This window comes from Stegodyphus dumicola, chromosome 9, assembly GCF_044657685.1.
Source record: "Stegodyphus dumicola isolate Sdum_Otavi_A_Nest chromosome 9, ASM4465768v1".
Taxonomy (NCBI): Eukaryota; Metazoa; Arthropoda; class Arachnida; order Araneae; family Eresidae; genus Stegodyphus; species Stegodyphus dumicola.
The window spans coordinates 12,112,881-12,130,222 of NC_140776.1; the positions used below are offsets into that span (position 1 = coordinate 12,112,881).

Sequence of the window (17,342 nt, forward strand, 5' to 3'; positions counted from 1 at the left end):
AACGTCGACGCACCATACGAGCGGATGCTGTGAGTACTGTAAACATGACCATTTCCTGACTAATGGTCCGTGATACGGTTGTACGGTTTTGCAGAACTCACCGCACAATATATCTGTTCTCTCGGGCGTTACTTACTGTCAAGCTTTGCGCAACCTTAGGAGAGCAGTTCAAAACCAGCGTAGAGGAAAGTTGATGTCCAAAATTTTGTTTTGCCCGACCTCACACGGCAAACCGCACTCAAGACCTCCTCAATTCATTCAAATGGGAGGTTTTCCCTCATCCGCCCTACAGTCCCGATCTTGCACCTAGTGATTTTCACTTGTTTCCAAGAATGAAGAACTGGCTAGCAAGAGAGCCCTTTGACGACGACAAGGAGCTGCGGGTGCGCGTCACTGAGCGGCTGAGATGGCAGGCGGCAGAATTCTATGATGAAGGAATTTGAAAGCTTGTCCACGGCTATGATAAGTGCCTCAATTTGTTTGGTGACTATGTAGAAAGGTAGAATTTTAGTCGCTCTTTCTGATGAATATAATATTTTTTTTTCTTGTACTTAGTTTCTTTTTAATTCCAAAACGTTCCTTAATTTCTGAACAGCCTACGTATATCTTTCAGAACTCATTTTAACACACGCGAGCTGGAAATTTACATGTTGGCAGGAAACCGGTAAACGAGAAGGACAGAAGAGCAAATGAACATAAAATACTACTTAGTTAAGCTGGCAAATGAATTGAAAAAAAACTTCATAAACCTCCTCATTTCTTTCTGAATTGTCCTTGTGTCACAGATTTCACTTCTCTTGGAACCCGAATTAGCGCGCAATACAAACGATACTTGTATTCAATTACCAGAACTAATACATAAAGATCTTAAAATTCCTAAAAATGGATTAATAAATAATGAAATTGCTTGACATAACAATAAATTTAAGTGCACTGATTTGTTTCTATTTACTTTATTGCTCATAATAACATATTCATAATTTTTTTCATCGACGTAGGTGAAACAAAAGATTATTGTAGAAATATTTGACTTACTCATAGAAGAACGTGAATCTGATTTGTCCACTTGTAAGCGGCTGCACTTGGAAGGTCTTGCGCCGGATTCACTCAAATCCCTAAAAGAGCAGCAAATAACACATAAATTTATTGCAAATGAAAGTTACTTTAATCACTGAATAACATAAACTCAGAAATAAAAAAATAAAAAATTGCAATATGTCAAGAAAATTTAGAGAAACTCAATTCCAAATTTAACGACTCTAACTTTTACGAAACTGGCAAACTAAATTACAAGACCCTATCACTCGCAGTGGTATGAATAACTTAGCTCAAATTCAATAAAAATAAGGTGTTACTTGTGCTTTGGGAGTTGATCTATCACCAGCAAACTGTCTAATGCTTTAAAAAAAAAAAAAAAAAAAAAAAAATTATGTGTACAAAAAAAAAATTATGTGTACAAAAAAAAATTATGTGTACAAAAAAAAATTATGTGTACACATTATGTGTACCAATTATGTGACACATAATGTACACAATTATGTGTACATTATGTGTCAAATTATGTGTACACCACATGACTTCTTTGTACACAACATTAAATTATACGCATTTTTCCTCATTTCATTTAAACTTATTTCCTCGAATTTCATTAGATATAGATTTCTCATTCATTTAATTAAGTTCTCATTTCTGAACAAAGGAAAAAAAATACATAAAAACACAAAATATCTTCATTAAAAATTAAAAAATACTTGAAAAATGTAAAACACCAAATGCAGTTTTAGAGATATTAGGATAGTTTTGAAAGCAGGCAAGATGAAAAATATACAACGCCTTCGCCGGGAATCGAACCGCGGACCTCTCAATTACGCGCTGAGCATGCAAACCACTACACCACGAAGGCTCGCTGAGAAGGCGGGAGAAATACCTTATATACTAACCCCTTTTAAAGGGCGACTGGGGTTTTTAGGGGACCTAATCGCCAAATCCTAGATGAGGAGAATCATCATCCAACACCCTTTTACTTCGGGCGTCACTGTACAGACATTAGGTAATTTTTGGAAGCATGAAAGATGAAAAATATGCAACGCCTTCGCCGGGAATCGAACAGCGGAATTCTCAATTACGCGCTGAGTGTGCAGACCACTAGACCACGAAGGCTCGCTAAGAAGGCGGGAGAAATACCTTATACAGTTAATATTTTTTTAAATTAGAGTTTCTAAGCAAAAACAAGCAACTTGGCCAGCAGCCAAGAAGTCAGATTTTTCAGTGCACAAAACAAAATTTCCTTTTGAGACCACTCTGCAAAAAGACAGTGCAGGTGCAGAAACTGAATTAACTATTCCAGAAACTGAATTAACTATTCAGCTAAGTTTCAAATGTAAACAAATATGGCTGCTATGGTTAAAGACAAATTAGGCTTAGTCGCACTTAAACAACTTTTAAATAATTAAGACACAATAACACGCCGAATAAATACTAATTCAGAAGTCAAACAACAAAAATCAGCGTTAATTTACAAAATTTTCACAGGACTAGTTTCGATGGTTTTACCGAACCATCATCTTCAGCTGCAAAACCGCCTAAGTTAAACGGTTTTGCAGCTGAAGATGATGGTTCGGTAAAACCATCGAAACTAGTCCTGTGAAAATTTTGTAAATTAACGCTGATTTTTGTTGTTTGACTTCTGAATTAACTTTTAAATAGTTTATAATTCTACAACTATTGCATGCAGATTTCCTAAAGGCATAAAGACCTTAACCAGAAGATAAAAATAACATGATTCAATCATTTTTAAAGCAAAAAATGTACATTTACCAACATTGCCGATTGCAACCAAAATAGGAGGTGCACAACTACATATTATAACAGACCTATATACAAAATTTCAATGTTCTGTGACTACTCGTTTTCGAGTTATGCGACATACATACATATATACATACGTACGCACAGACACCTCGAAAAATCTCTTTTAAATCAGTTTTATAATGTCGTTTGGGGGAAAAGATTCCTTTCTGCTGAATTATTAATAAAAATAAAAACAATTATTAATACTCTAAAAGCATTTCAATTAAAGACTAACTGTTACGACTTTGAAAATATGTAAACCTTGCCAAAAAAAAATGGGGGACAGTTCTGTATTTCCTGTTCTAGATAAATTGTTGAAATTTAACTTGCGTTTTAAATGTTTCGAAAGCGCGACTTAGGATATATATTACATTTATATATAGCATTGTTCTAGTATAGGTATTTTGACACAAAATCTGACCTTTTTCTGAAACAGCATACCATTTTTTTCATATTTCGATTCTACGACTCAAATTATGCCTAGATATTAAATTTTGTAACTTTAGTGAGAAATTTATGAAGAAATTAAAAAATTTTTCTTTGCGCATTTTTTTCAGTTTGCGCCAAGAATAATTCACTTGGCGAAAATCTTAATTTAAAGCAACTTATTTTCCTTTCCTTTTTTTTATTGTGCACGAGGGGGAGAAAGATCATCGTTTATACTTTCAAATAATTTTAGCAAAGTGCGTAAATCACATTGGACGTTATTATCGCTTATAAAAAATATGACAAATTTCAAAACCTGCCAATATGTAAATTCACGTATATCTTAGGAAATTTTGAATAGAAAACTCTAATTTTTTTGTATATATGCTTATAAATACATCTACTTTAAGATGATGGTAAAAATTTTATAGGTTATAATTCGAAATTTTTTTCGAAAAATTTAATGAACCTAAATTTCGAAATGTGAAAGGAAGAATCAAATAAGTTTAATAAAAAGAGAGATATTAATAAATATACACCAAATTCAATTAACATGGAGGAGCTAAAATTTTGAGAGCTAATTTTTTAAAAATTACTCCTGCGATTTTTACAAAACTTGTCACTGTAGCACAATCTGAGTCGTAGAATCGAAATACGGGAAAAAATTGGGATGTTATTTCAGAAAAAGTCCGATTTTGTGCCAAAATACCAATGTTGGAACAATGCTAGTTATAGATTTAATATCTATCCTAAGTCGCGCTTTCGAGACATATGGAAAACGAAAGTTATATTTCGAAAATTGGTCCAGTAGAATCGCAGATATAGAACTGTCCCGCCTTTTTTTGCGAGGTATATATCACACCTCCGCGTAAAGAAATTTTCAACAGCTTATTGGAATTACGAAAAACATTTTCTATAAAATTTTTAATCATTGAAAGCAAAAAATGGAAAGACTTTCTGCTAAGCATCTTATTTCACATATTTATTAAATTCAACAATGCTATTTTACAACAAACGGAATTCCAATGGGAACAAATCATTCTACACAGATTTGCAACCTTTAACTGAATAATAAAAAAAAAAAAGATGATATAATAAAAAATAAATTTAATTTCACGTATATGTACTCTGATGATGTTACTTTCATCAATAATGATGGGTATCTGGAAAATAGCAAAATTTACTTCAGTTGTCTTAAACTAATAAAACCAATTTAAACCAGAAGAAAACTGATTCTCTCGATTTAAAAATCATTACACTTACGGCAGATTACACTTTTTGATAAAAGGACACTTTTTAAATTCTCTGCCAGTTATTAGCATTCTAGCACATCTAAAAAGTTTTAGTTACTACTATAATACAAATGCACATAATTTTTAAAAAATGTGCAGAAATTTCTGAATCAGAATTTCTGGTCTGAAATTTCTGAACAAGTTCTCGTTCTTTACCAGACATTTCAAGAAAATAAAATACAAATGTATTTCATTAACTTGAAACTTAGAGAACCTGGTACTAATTACCAGATTTAAAACTTAAAGTTACGTATGAAACAATAACTTAAACCATGAGGAAGTTAGAGGCGGCTGAATAATTTATGAAATTATTTTCTCTGGAGCAGAAATATACTTTGACTAACTGGCAACAAATTTCTCATCGAAACACTTTGTAGCCGAAAGTGGAAGTTTTTTGCTTTTCGACGCATTTTTCCTTTTGTACTAACTCTTGCAGTTGCCTGATATTAAATTTTCTTTCAAATTATTTATTTATTTATTTTTGTAAAAGAAGCGTTGTAAAATCCGTTTTGTGATTTTTTAACACAATTAGCACAGTTTATTTCTCCTAGTTTTTAGTGTCTTTGCCAACAATGGGAAACCCTTGACCCCCCCCCCCACACTATAAAACTGCATTGTCCTATACAGCTTTTAAAATGACTACAGCAAACACAGCATTAATTATAAAGTGACTACGATTTTTGATTTAAAAGATGCCTCAAAAGAAGAAAATCCTCTCAAATTTGATAAAGTATTTCAAAAAGAATGTAAAGAAAAAAATAAAATAATGTTTGATTTTAATATTAATAATAGAATTAATCTTTGATTTTTAATTTTTTTGTAATCGTTAAGCAAAAAAAAAAAAAAAAAAAAAAAAAATTAATTACCTTAAAATTTTTTTCTAACGTCATTAGCGAAAGTTTGTGAAAGCATTTCACTCGAATTAAAACTGTTCTGAGCATGGAAAAAGTATAGCATTTTATTCCTTTTAAAATGAAATGCTGTTTAAAAATGCATTCTTTCACACACTTAAGGAATATGAAATGCTGTAGAAAAAGAAAATATATAATTTATACTTATATTTACGACATAATTACAAAATGTTTACTCCGAACACATCAAAATCTATTGGTCTTAATGATAAGTTACGGAATACTTTTGTTAACTGAATGCAAGTCACAGAGTGTTTGGTAAGAGGGTTGTGTCACTGCTTCATGGGAATGTATGAGAAAAACCAATCGGGCCTTTCCTTTCTTTCTAGCAGGCCCACCGGCGGCCGAGCGGTAAAGACGCTGAACACTGGTAGTTCGGTCTGAGGTTCGAATCCCGCGAACGGGCTGGCTGCATGGGCGTTTTCGTGGTTTTCCCCACGTGTAACGTGTATACGAGCCAGTTTCCCTTAGAAAGTCCTCCACGAAAGGCATCCCTCCCTTTAGGCAGATAGCCCTCGTGTGCTTTGCCATAATTAAATACACACCAACCTTTCTTTCTAGCCTCCTTGCTTAAAACAGCAACAAAAAAACTTGCAATTTTTAAAGTGAGATTCAGATAGTCACTTTTTTAAAAATTAATCATGGATAGTATAAGAAAAATATTCAGAGTAATAATTTACGCTTTTTAAAGAGCGGAAAAGTTTTACAAAGTAAAATGTCCGTTGAAAAATTCACAAGAAGAATCTCATCCTAGAATGGATAATGCTTTCGTCGCGGTAACATTTATCCATCAAAATTTTTCTGAAATTCCGAATGAATTTCAGAAAAACAACCAGATAATAAACCAAACAAATCACATTTAATGTAATAAAATATTCATTAACAGTAATTGAAAGTTAGCTTTAGGCGTAATCCCTGATAACTCTTTAAAGGTATATAATCAGTCTTTAAGATTCACGTTAAACGAAATATAGAACATTGTAAATATTTACAGACAATAGGAAATGATCTAATTCAGTTTTTTCCATATAATTACGGTACAGAATATTTTTACATAATCATTGTTTAGATCTATCTATCTACCTATTAATAACTGAAAACCACTGATTAATTGAATTTAACTCTTTAGAAACTCTTAAATTTAACTCTTTAAAAATAATGAGTTAATACTAATTATTTTTAAAAGTTAAATTTAATTTATGACCAAAATATAATTTTTAGTTATTAATAATACCTAAACGTTATATTTTGGTCCATCAACTTTTCAATCAATACAATGTTTTCCATATAATTACGGTACAGAATATTTTTACATAACCATGTTTCAAATCTATCTATTAATAATTGAAAGCCATTGAATAACAGAATTTAACTCTTAAAATTATTAGTTAGTACTAATTATTTTTAAGAGTTAAATTCAATTTATAATAAAATATAATTTTTAGTTATTAATAATAACTAAAAAATGATATTTTGGTCCATTACATATATGTAAACTGAAACACATGTGTCTAAGCTGTGATTTCGAAAGTGAGGAATGCGTTCTAAGATGCTTTTGAAATATTTTACATATTTAACAATTCTTTTATTTGCAAAAGCGAAACTATACAAAGGAATGTGTTATGTAGAAAATAAGATAGATTGTAATACAAAATTGCGATATATCTTATTATACAAGTATATATTTACATAAAAGCATACATTATAGCAATTTGCTGCCCATTTATATTTAAAAATATTGTTTACCTCTTCCTTCAAAACAGCTTTATTAATACTTAGCGAAGGCACTTAAAATTATCTCAAAATACAGTATGACAATGAATGGTATGCGTTGCATAATATTCATAGTTTAACGAAGTTTAGCAACTTAACGATGGGAATTTCAGACAACTCAGTCAAATAAGAATGAGATTTACACGAAATTAACTCGTGTCATCGTTTCTCTGGTGAGTAACCTAGGCGAAATATCGTCCTTTTCAGAACTTATTTTATTATATAAGGTATGCCTGAAGTAAATGGTATGATTCGATTTCTGAAATAAAACAGCGTCCTTTTTAAACAACATCCTTACCAAGTTTTTCTCCTGCCTAGAACAAAAATACTCATTCTGCTATACTATTTATCATTTTTTATATATCCAATAGGATTTAGAAAATGTCAGGAAATTTTTAACATTCTTTTTTTTTTTCCTTGATACTCTAAAACACATTGTAATTAGATTGAATTTCTAACTAAACAGATTGAATTTCTAATTAAGAGCTAAACAAGTTTAATTAGATATTAAAGATTCTTAACGTGTTTTCAAAAATTAAGGAAAATTATTTTTATTTGTAAAATTTATCGGCTCATATATCTAATTTATTTTTTAAATATTAATTACATTTATTTATAATTACAGTTCTAAATTATTTGGTTTAGATCGTAAAATGAAGATTGTTGTATGAATTGTTAAGCGGAATTAGAAGTATTTTTGGGAAAAGCCTCGAGAAAGTTTTAGGCTAGGGTTTCATTATCTTTCCCCTTGCCTTTATTATGGTTAATGCTTGGTCCATTTCTATCCATTTCTCTTTAATATGATTGATTCTGATATAAGCTAACTGTGCTACTACTCAAAATGTTACTTTTTTTTTTTTTTTCCCCTCCGCAAGAAATTATACAAAATTACATTCCATTAACAATTTATGCTGGAATTTTCCTGTCTGTGCACTTCAGTTCAAGTTTAGATATTATAGTTCATTTCTATGAAAGAAAATGCATATACAACTGAACTTGATGCAGAATTTTACTGATCTGACATCGCTTTAATTAATAAGTGGATTTTAAGACTAACCGAGGAACGTCATAAGACTAGACGTTTGGCTCAAAAAGAGCCCGGATGGATGACGTCATAATCTATAGACCCGCTAAGCCTCGCTCGCTATTTTAGAATCTGCGACATTCGATTGTAGTTGTTTTGTTAAGATAAAGTAAACAACAACTTACATGAGGGTCTGATGAAGGAAAGAGGACCTAGTCAGCAACTGCCGAAGGACGCCTTCTCTTAGGGTGCCGTGCCTTCCTGTGTGGAAACCGGTCGATCGCGGTCGACGCATGTGTCGGGAAGGCGCGTATGACGTAATCCCGGGGAGAAGTGCAGGGACCGAGGAGCCCTGGCGGTCACCGACCGATATTCCTTCGCTCGATGGCAGTGTATTCGCGCTCTACACCTCCCCTGCGTCACTTTGAGGTCCACCCGCGGGCACTCCGCGTCTTCCCTCCCCTCGTGTGACCTCGAGCCCCTGCAGCTGCAGAATGCTTCGCCATCCGGCACACACTAGGAGCCGGAAATGGCGAAGAAATCCGGCCACGCTTAGGAATAACATGAGAGTTCGTTTTTCTAGTCGCCCCTGGGTGGCCCAACATGTAAATTTGAGATATGCTCAGTCTCTTACTGCGACTGCTTGAAGTGGTAATGGCTGGACATTGTCGCATGTGATACAAAAGAAATAATGTTAAGTATTTAACATAGAGGGGAATCTAAAATAATAATAATAATAAAAGAACTCGGTTTAAAAAAATAATAATTAAAAATGACCCCTTTGGGCTAAAAACTCTGGAAGCAAGCTCTCTCTCTCTCTCTCTCTCTATATATATATATATATGATTCGTTTAAAATAAAGCATTTCATATGACATACGCTGAGATGAGAAAATAGTGTAACGATTAAGTACTACACCATACTAAAAATAAAAAATCGCCATTATTAGTTAAAATTATTGCTTGATAAAAATCTGTTATAAAAATCGCTGAAGAGCAGCAAATGTTCATAAATACGCAAATAATAGGCACAAAATACATTACCTGAATGATATTTTTCAAGAGAATACATATAGAACTTGAAACTTATGATAAATATATATTTAATTTATTTTTAGCGCAAAAAAGACGTTAATCCCACAATATGCGATATCAGTCTCGAAACGGCATTTTGAGTTGATAAAAGATGTACCACTTTTCAAATTGTTGGCTCCAAATATCATCGCCCTGTATTATACAAAAAGATTTTAATTAAAGAAGAATCTGCATAAATATATTCTCGCATTGTGGGGGAAAAAAAAACTGAGCGTAGTCCTCCGCCCGAACATAGGCGCCTGGAAACTCGAATTTCGAATTTGTTTTATTATCTATTTCACGTTTTGTAAAACTTTTTTTTGTTAACAAACTTAACTATTTTGAAGCGAGCAGTGGCAACGATGTACAGAATAAAACATTTTTATCTCCAGTGCGTCTATCAGAAATTCCAAAGATATGCTGTTTTTAAATATTTTGTAATCTTACTGTAGAATCGAATTTTACGTAGCTCAAGCACAACGAACGTGATATTTAATAAATAAAGTAAATACACAAAACTTTAATAATAAAAAGACACAAAAAAATTTTGTAAAGCAATCTTTTTAAGAAAACTGAACATTGATATGAACTGAGAAAAGACTGAAAAAAAAAAAAAAAATTGTCTGCCAACACTTAACGTTGCATTGGAAATTCTAAACGTATATTCAAATTTTTGTAATTTTGCTGTTGAACTGTATACGGCGTCAGAGCGGAGAAAATGATTAAAAAAAATGCGTTGGTAGGAGTGAATGAAATATTATTTAAACAAATTTTCATTATTCTTCATACGAAACACTTTTAACTGTTTTAAATATCAAAGACTGTTTAACTGTTTTAAATATCAAAGACTGGAACGCTGAAGAAAGTTGCAATAAAACACCGAATGTTGTTGCCAGTTCTTTTAAAGGATTATATTATAAATTCTTTAAAAGGTTATACAGTCAAAAGTCGTTAATTTGGACACCCATAATTCGGAATGATCTATAATCCGGACCTCAAAGCTAAAAACTTTCTGCGCATACGCCGCGTTAACACATGCGCATAGGCGTTTACGCGTGCGCGTAAGACCTTTTACGACTGCGCATATGAGTGTGCGCAAGTGCAGAATACGTTTTCGCGTGCGCGTTTTATGTATAATGGACGTATAAGCTAAAATTATCTAATTATCTATTTCAGTTAATGTTGATGATTGCGTTGTTCCTTAATTTTCGAATTGGATCCAGCTTATTATTTTTTGCAGACTGTAAGAGCAATTTTATAAAAGTAAGCTTAAACTTTCGATTATATCAAATAGAATTTCCGATATATATTCGTTAATATGTAAAGGATCTAAAGCGAAAGTATGTTTTGAAATCCGAAATCTGTTTATCAATTTCACGCTGCTCGGCGGGGGGAACGCCGCGGTGAGCGCGTAATGAATTGGAAGTTGATCTGTCAGCACTATCCTTATCTTCAGCGCAGATGATTTTATTTTATTTGGCTTATAATTCCTTACCAGATGTAGTATTTCATCTTGATATGCTCCGTCTTTGATATGATTTAAAACAAGTTCCTCGTCATTATAATTCGCTTCCGATAGAGAAGAAAGTGACAGAGGTTATTGAAAACGAAAAAATTTCGATTGACAAATTAGTCGGTGTTCTTGACACAGCAATTATAGGACTTGAACAGCGGAACTTTGTAACTGAACAAGAAATTATGTCTGTTTAATAGAATTAAAGAGAAAGCATTATCACATGAAACGAAGCAAAACTTAAACAACTTACATTGAAAGAAATGTTTATTTAAGTAAACAAATAAATATTAAGCTTTTTCTTTTTGCAAATTTTGATACCCTTTAGATTATAATTGTTCTTTATTTCATAAATTACGGTTTCATATTTTTAATTTTAGAATGTCTGCATGCCATCTTACGAGATTTAAACTGATGATCTATAATCCGGAAAAATCGATAATCCGGAATCGCCGAAGTCCCGACGAGTCCGGATTAACGACTTTTGACTGTATAAGGTATTTCTCCCGCCTTTCTAGCGTGCCTTCGTGTTGTGGTATTATGCACACTGGGCCGATGTTCCAGAGGTCCGCGGTTCGATTCCTGGCGAAGGCGTTGTTAATTTATCACCTTTCCTGCTTCCAAAAAATACCTAATGTCTCTACAGTGGCGCCCGAACTAAAAAGAGTGTTGGATGATGATTCACCTCACCCAGGATTTGGCGATTGGGTCCCCTAAAAACACCACTTGCCCTTGAAAAGGGGGAGTATATAAGGTATTTCTCCCTTCTTCCTAGCGTGCCTTCGTGGTGTAGTGGTTCTGCACGCTGGGCCGGTATTCCAGAGGTCCGTGGTTCGATTCCCGGCGAAAGCGATTGCTCATTTTTCACCTTGCCTGCTCCCCCCCCCAAATAAAAACCCAATGGCTCTACAGTTATTCTTTTTATATAGATATTAATAAAAACGCAAATATAAATATTTTGTAATTTAGATAAATAGTACAATTCCGAGTTTCTCAAGCTTTCTGAGTTCGAAGATCCCTTACATACGATGTAAATTTGGTAAAATTAATGATATACTCTTAATTAGTGCAAGATAAAGAAATATTTTCATACACACAAATTAGTCATATTTCACTATAAAAATCATTAAAATCTAAATTAGAAAATCTGCAAAAATTAGCTTTGTTAAAAATAAAAGAAAGCTGCAACTGAGACGTTTTTACCAAAAGTAGAATATATTTATTATTGGGTTTTTTTTTTTTTTTTTTTTTTTTTTTTTTTTTTTGTTTCTTTACCACCACTAGAAGTAGTTTAGGGATTTTTATGCGAGTTGCTATCTGTTTGAATGTCCCACATATACCTAGAATGAATTTCAAGGCAACATTTACTTTTTACTTTATATATGTAACGTAAACATCTATATAAAGCATTACGATATATGTAAGCACATTTTCATTATAGGAAGTATTAAAAAGGATTAACAAATTAATCAAACTGTAATCAAATTTACATGCGTTTCGGATTGGTTTATATATGCTTTTAACTGGGACATGCAATATATTCCTTAAACACAACCCAAAATTTAAAATATTCTTCTTTATACTTAAAAGCGAATTCCATAAAACCATCGAATTGTCATTCCCCAATTTCCATAACAGGACACTGTCTCAATTTTATCATGTTGCAAGAATATACATGTAAAATTTTCAGCAAATTTAGAATGCTATTAAACTTTTCTGACTTCATCGAATTTCGTGTTTTAGACATAGTTAAATTAATGTTAATTTCGACAACAGAAAAAAAAAAAAAAAAAAAGTTTTCGGTTTTTAAGCACTTAGTGCTTTCTTCAAGCATCCCATCTTCCTTGCTAAATTAAATTACATAACAGCTTCTTACGTGAAGTGTGTATTATGTTGCCTTATATTAAAAAAGCTTTCTGCTAGGAAAATTTTTTTTTTTAACGATCGTAGCAATTTAGCTTCAGTCTCTAAAAATCCTTCCTAGGAGTCTATAACATTTTCTACAGTGATCTGTTATGCAGAAGTTAAACCAGCTAAGTATTAATAATTGATATCACAGAACATAAGAAATAGTAATAATATCTCATATTCCTAATTGTTATTTTCTTGACAATGTATTTAATTTTTTTAATACAAAAGTTATGCCGCCCAACCTGTATAGTGGTTAGCGTCGCTGACTGCCTTGCAGAAGGGCCTGGGTTCGAATCCTGGAGAAGGTATGGATGTTTGTAAATGTATAGTGTCCGAGCGGCATGAGAGCACTCCAAATATGCGGCAAGCCAATAGTCCTCTCGAGAGGGTGGTAGTATGGGAAGAGGGGTGGGAGACTCTCGGACCCGTCCCCCCCTGGTGTGCTCTCCATGAATATTGGGGGCGGAATCACACTGTCACCTGTAAGGTGCTCAAGGCTGTTGTTAACGGCTGGCTTATCGTATAGGTCAAAGTGAGCATTAGTCAACGACGACAAAAGTTCAAAAAAGTTTGGAGGAAAGGTTCTAAAAATTTGTACATTCATAGAAACTACGAATTTTAAGTTAATTATTCAGTCTCCGAGCTTCATTCAGCTAATATCTCGTGGTTCTGTTTTAGTACTTCTCATTGCTTCATAAAAAATAGCTTCCAACATTGCTAGTGTCATATTATGAAGAATATTTGAGATGCTTTATCAAGCAACGGGATTTGTCCATTCTTCACTTCTAAAACTGAAAAGAATAAGCACGTGTAGAATTTGTTGTCACAGAATAATGATGACGAATCTGATCCAAAAAAGTACAGAATATGTTTGGTTTAACAATATATTCTGAAGTATTAATATTCGTAACAACATGAGTCTGCTTATGATATGATGCATGTTAAAATGTGTTTTACTTCGTAAGAGTGAAATATTATGTTTTCTTTCTTAGACGTGTGTTAATTTCACATGCTTATATCCAACATCCATTTACATTTCTGTATGTAAAAAAAATTTCCCATCCCTCGGATTATTTAAGTTTCTCTTGATGCAGCAATTAGTTCTGTTTCTAAAAGAGGGAGATTCATCCTTAATATACACTTAGGAGTTTAAACTAAGTTTACAGTATATCAAGTAACTAGGATTAAATGTATCAAGTAAATATGTATATATCAAGTAACTTTACAGCTGCAAGACCAACTTCAGTAAACTGTCTATGAACATGTTGATAATAATTCGTAAGTGAACTCTCCTTCATTCTTATTGAATGAATGAATGACATGGCGCGTATTATGATTTCCCTTCTATTTAAAGGCCGAGAAGTCAAACCGCTGAATGTAGTATTTCTATCCGGCTTTGAATCTCAGCCAAAACGATGTCTACGCGGCTGTTTTCGTGGTTTTCCTCATATGTGATGAAAATACGTAGCAGTCTTCCTTAGAAAGTACACCACGGAGGCATCCCTTTCGTTTGATCTTTCGAACTTACCGGTGAGTATTTAAACAAAACAAACGTTTTTAGATAACAGTTGTAGAGACATTGGGTACTTTTTTGGAAGCAGGAGAAATGAAAAATTTGCAACGCCTTCGCCGGGAATCGAACTGCGGACTTCTGGAATACGCGCAAAGCGTGCAGACCACCAAACACGAAGGCATGCGAAGGAGACGGAAGAAATATCTTATATACTCCCCCGTTTAAAGGGAGACTGGCTTTTTTAGGGGACCCAATCGACAAATCCTGGGTGTGAAGAATCATCATCAACCACCCTTTTTTTCCGGGTGCCACTGTAGAGACATAGGCATTTTTTTTTTTTTTTTTCTTTTGGAAGCAGGAGAAATGAAAAATTTGCAATCGCCGGGAATCGAACCGCGGACCTCTGAAATATGCGTCCAGTGTGCAGACCAGCACACCACAAAGGCATGCGAAGGCGGGAGAAATACCTTATACAGTAGTTACAATAGTAATACAATTTTCAAATGTTAATGCAGGCAATCGCCAGACGTGTATGTGTAAGTGTGTATCTATGTTTCTATATATAACATACATGTAACTATTACGAAGTACTTTGGGATTGTGCTAGCTTTCATTCATCACGCTTAAAAATAACTTAATAATAGCCATTTATTCCTTTGCGCAATTCATCGGTAAGAGACAAACATGTTTTGATCTCTATACTATTTTGATCAAAAAGTATTCTGCTCCCACTGCTTTGTCAACGTTTATTCCGATCCTGTTTTAATTTTTTTCCCGTGAAACTCTTTCAAAACTCGTAGCGAATTTTCTTTTATTTCATTCGTATACTTAAAATGACGGCAATGAAGAGACAGTTATAGCACTGGAAGTTACCAATGTTTTGGATTCGTATTTCATAAATTCTGTACGAAAAACAAGTACACTCTAAGTAGGTGCACTTTCGTGATACACAGATCTATGACTTATATCGCCACATTTCAGAAAATTTTCTATGAATTGCTTCACGCAGACACCGCAAAACATTCAAATAATATTGTTGCCTGCTGACGGGTTCCTAATAGATTGAATGCACAAGTTCTATAATAGGTTAATAAAATGTATTTTTATCAAAAGAAATATTTCAGAGCTATGGAATTTTACACAGAAATATTCGTACAAGTGTCCACAGCATAACACATATAATTAGTAGTTACACTTTAAACTACTAAGAACGTTAAACACAACGCAATGCAAAGCGCATCTAAAGGGGAAAGCTAACTCGAATTTATCTCAGTTCACGAGGAACTACAACTCGCTACCAACAATAACTAAGCAACTGAGAGCAGATGCTCTCTCTTCGGCCTTAAATAGTTTCTAACCGGCCGCCGAGATACTTCTAGTACTTTCTCCTTCTCGAAATTATTGAAAGGCAATACGAGAGTGGAATTACGGTTACAGCTAACATAGTGGTCGATTGAATTTATTCGGTTACAATATTTATTCCGGCGATACACAGACCGGACAAAAATGTCGCCAAACGGTCGCCAAATTTGGGAGCCTTCGGTGATCTGGCGAGAAAAGAATTCGCCAAAACCGTTGTCAGCTTAGCGATATCTCGCCAAATTACCGAAATACCCATTTACTCAATGTTAAATGACTTGCCTATGTATTCTTACTTTTCCGGCATAGCTTTCTCTTAAAATAAAAATTTAAAAATTTCTCTAAAAAATCTCTAAAAAAAATCTTTTGTCTCACTCTACATTACACAGAAAATTATAAGTAAAACAATTTTACTTATAATTTTGCTAAAATTACCTACATAAGTACAAAATTCGTAATAATATTCTTTATTAACAATTTAGAAGAAATTCAAGATGCACAACTTTCGACAATCGAAGAAAACATTGACTTTAAATTGTCTTTGGCGTAGCATTCCACCATACCAACGCCATTCACTCTATTACTGAAATGTTTGCTAGTCTAAAGCATAATGCATCTACGTTTCACCATCACTAGTCATAATGCATCTGAAAAAGGTGGTACCTTGAGAAAGCAACTTTTAGGCCACCTGAATACATTGTTGTTTTGCGTGAGAAAATTCAATGTTTTCGAAGCAACTTGAGAAGCCACTTGTTGCAAGTCCAATGATCTTTCAAAAATTACTCGATAGGGTTCAAACGCTATGACAGCTTGTTACATAATATCTCAAACTGTTAACTGCTGTTCCTAGCTACATTCGCCAGTTTGAGAGATGTCAAAGCAAAAATTCTTTGTTTACTGAAAAAGAATTTATTCGTAAAAGATGAAAGAAAATGAAACATCAATTATTGGATTCTAGGGAAAAACCCCACAGGAATAATGCTCACAGGTATAAATGCTTACAGGAAAAAAGCTCACACATAAATATGCCAACATAGAAAAAAGCTCACATGGAAAAATGCTCACTTAGAAATATGCTCACACGAAAAAAAGCTCACATAGATATATGCTCACATGGAAATAAGCCCACTGATAAATAAAATACGTAGAAATATCCTTACATTAATCAATCAATAATTAATCGATTTTGAACATCGTACACCTACTTGAATTTTTTTAAGAAAAATTATTTGATCATTTGAAAAAATTATTGGACAGATGCTCATATTAACCTTTTCAGAGGTGGTACATAAAATAATGAAAATTATAGTAAATTTTGCATGTACTGTAATATTTTATACCGCTGCCCTCTGTACGACATTTTTTTTCCTGTAACTGCGAATAGTTTGTTTTTTATTTACTTTATTTTTGCGTACTTTTTATGTGTATCTATATAAATTGATGTTTGAATGTAGTTATGTAAGTTTGGAGCCAAAAAAGTTCTAGAAGACCATAGTTTCCAATCGAAGTGTGGAATCATTATGAAGCAGCCTTCAAACAATCTCCTAAAACAACAAATTATTACGAAAGCTTTCATAAGGAACTAAATTCATTATTTAATTGTAGCCATCCCAGTAAAGTCATGCTAGGAAGGCGGAAGAAATACCTTATATACTACTCTCATTTAAAGGGCGACTGTGATTTTTAGGGGACCCAAT

At 33.2% G+C, this 17,342-nt stretch overlaps 1 protein-coding gene across 1 annotated transcript in view; it reads right to left on the minus strand.

The window, feature by feature from the left end:
- LOC118201922 (glutamine synthetase-like) overlaps positions 1-8,596 on the minus strand; it is a 49,917-nt gene extending 41,321 nt beyond the window's left edge. Inside the window, exons 1-2 of the mRNA XM_085823225.1 lie at positions 8,462-8,596; positions 1,036-1,115 (exon numbers count right to left, since the gene is read on the minus strand). Coding sequence (XP_085679351.1) covers positions 1,036-1,115; positions 8,462-8,571 — 190 coding nt within the window. The 5' untranslated portion in view covers positions 8,572-8,596. The remainder of the gene's footprint in view (positions 1-1,035; positions 1,116-8,461) is intronic.
- Between the last annotated feature and the right edge of the window lie 8,746 nt (positions 8,597-17,342).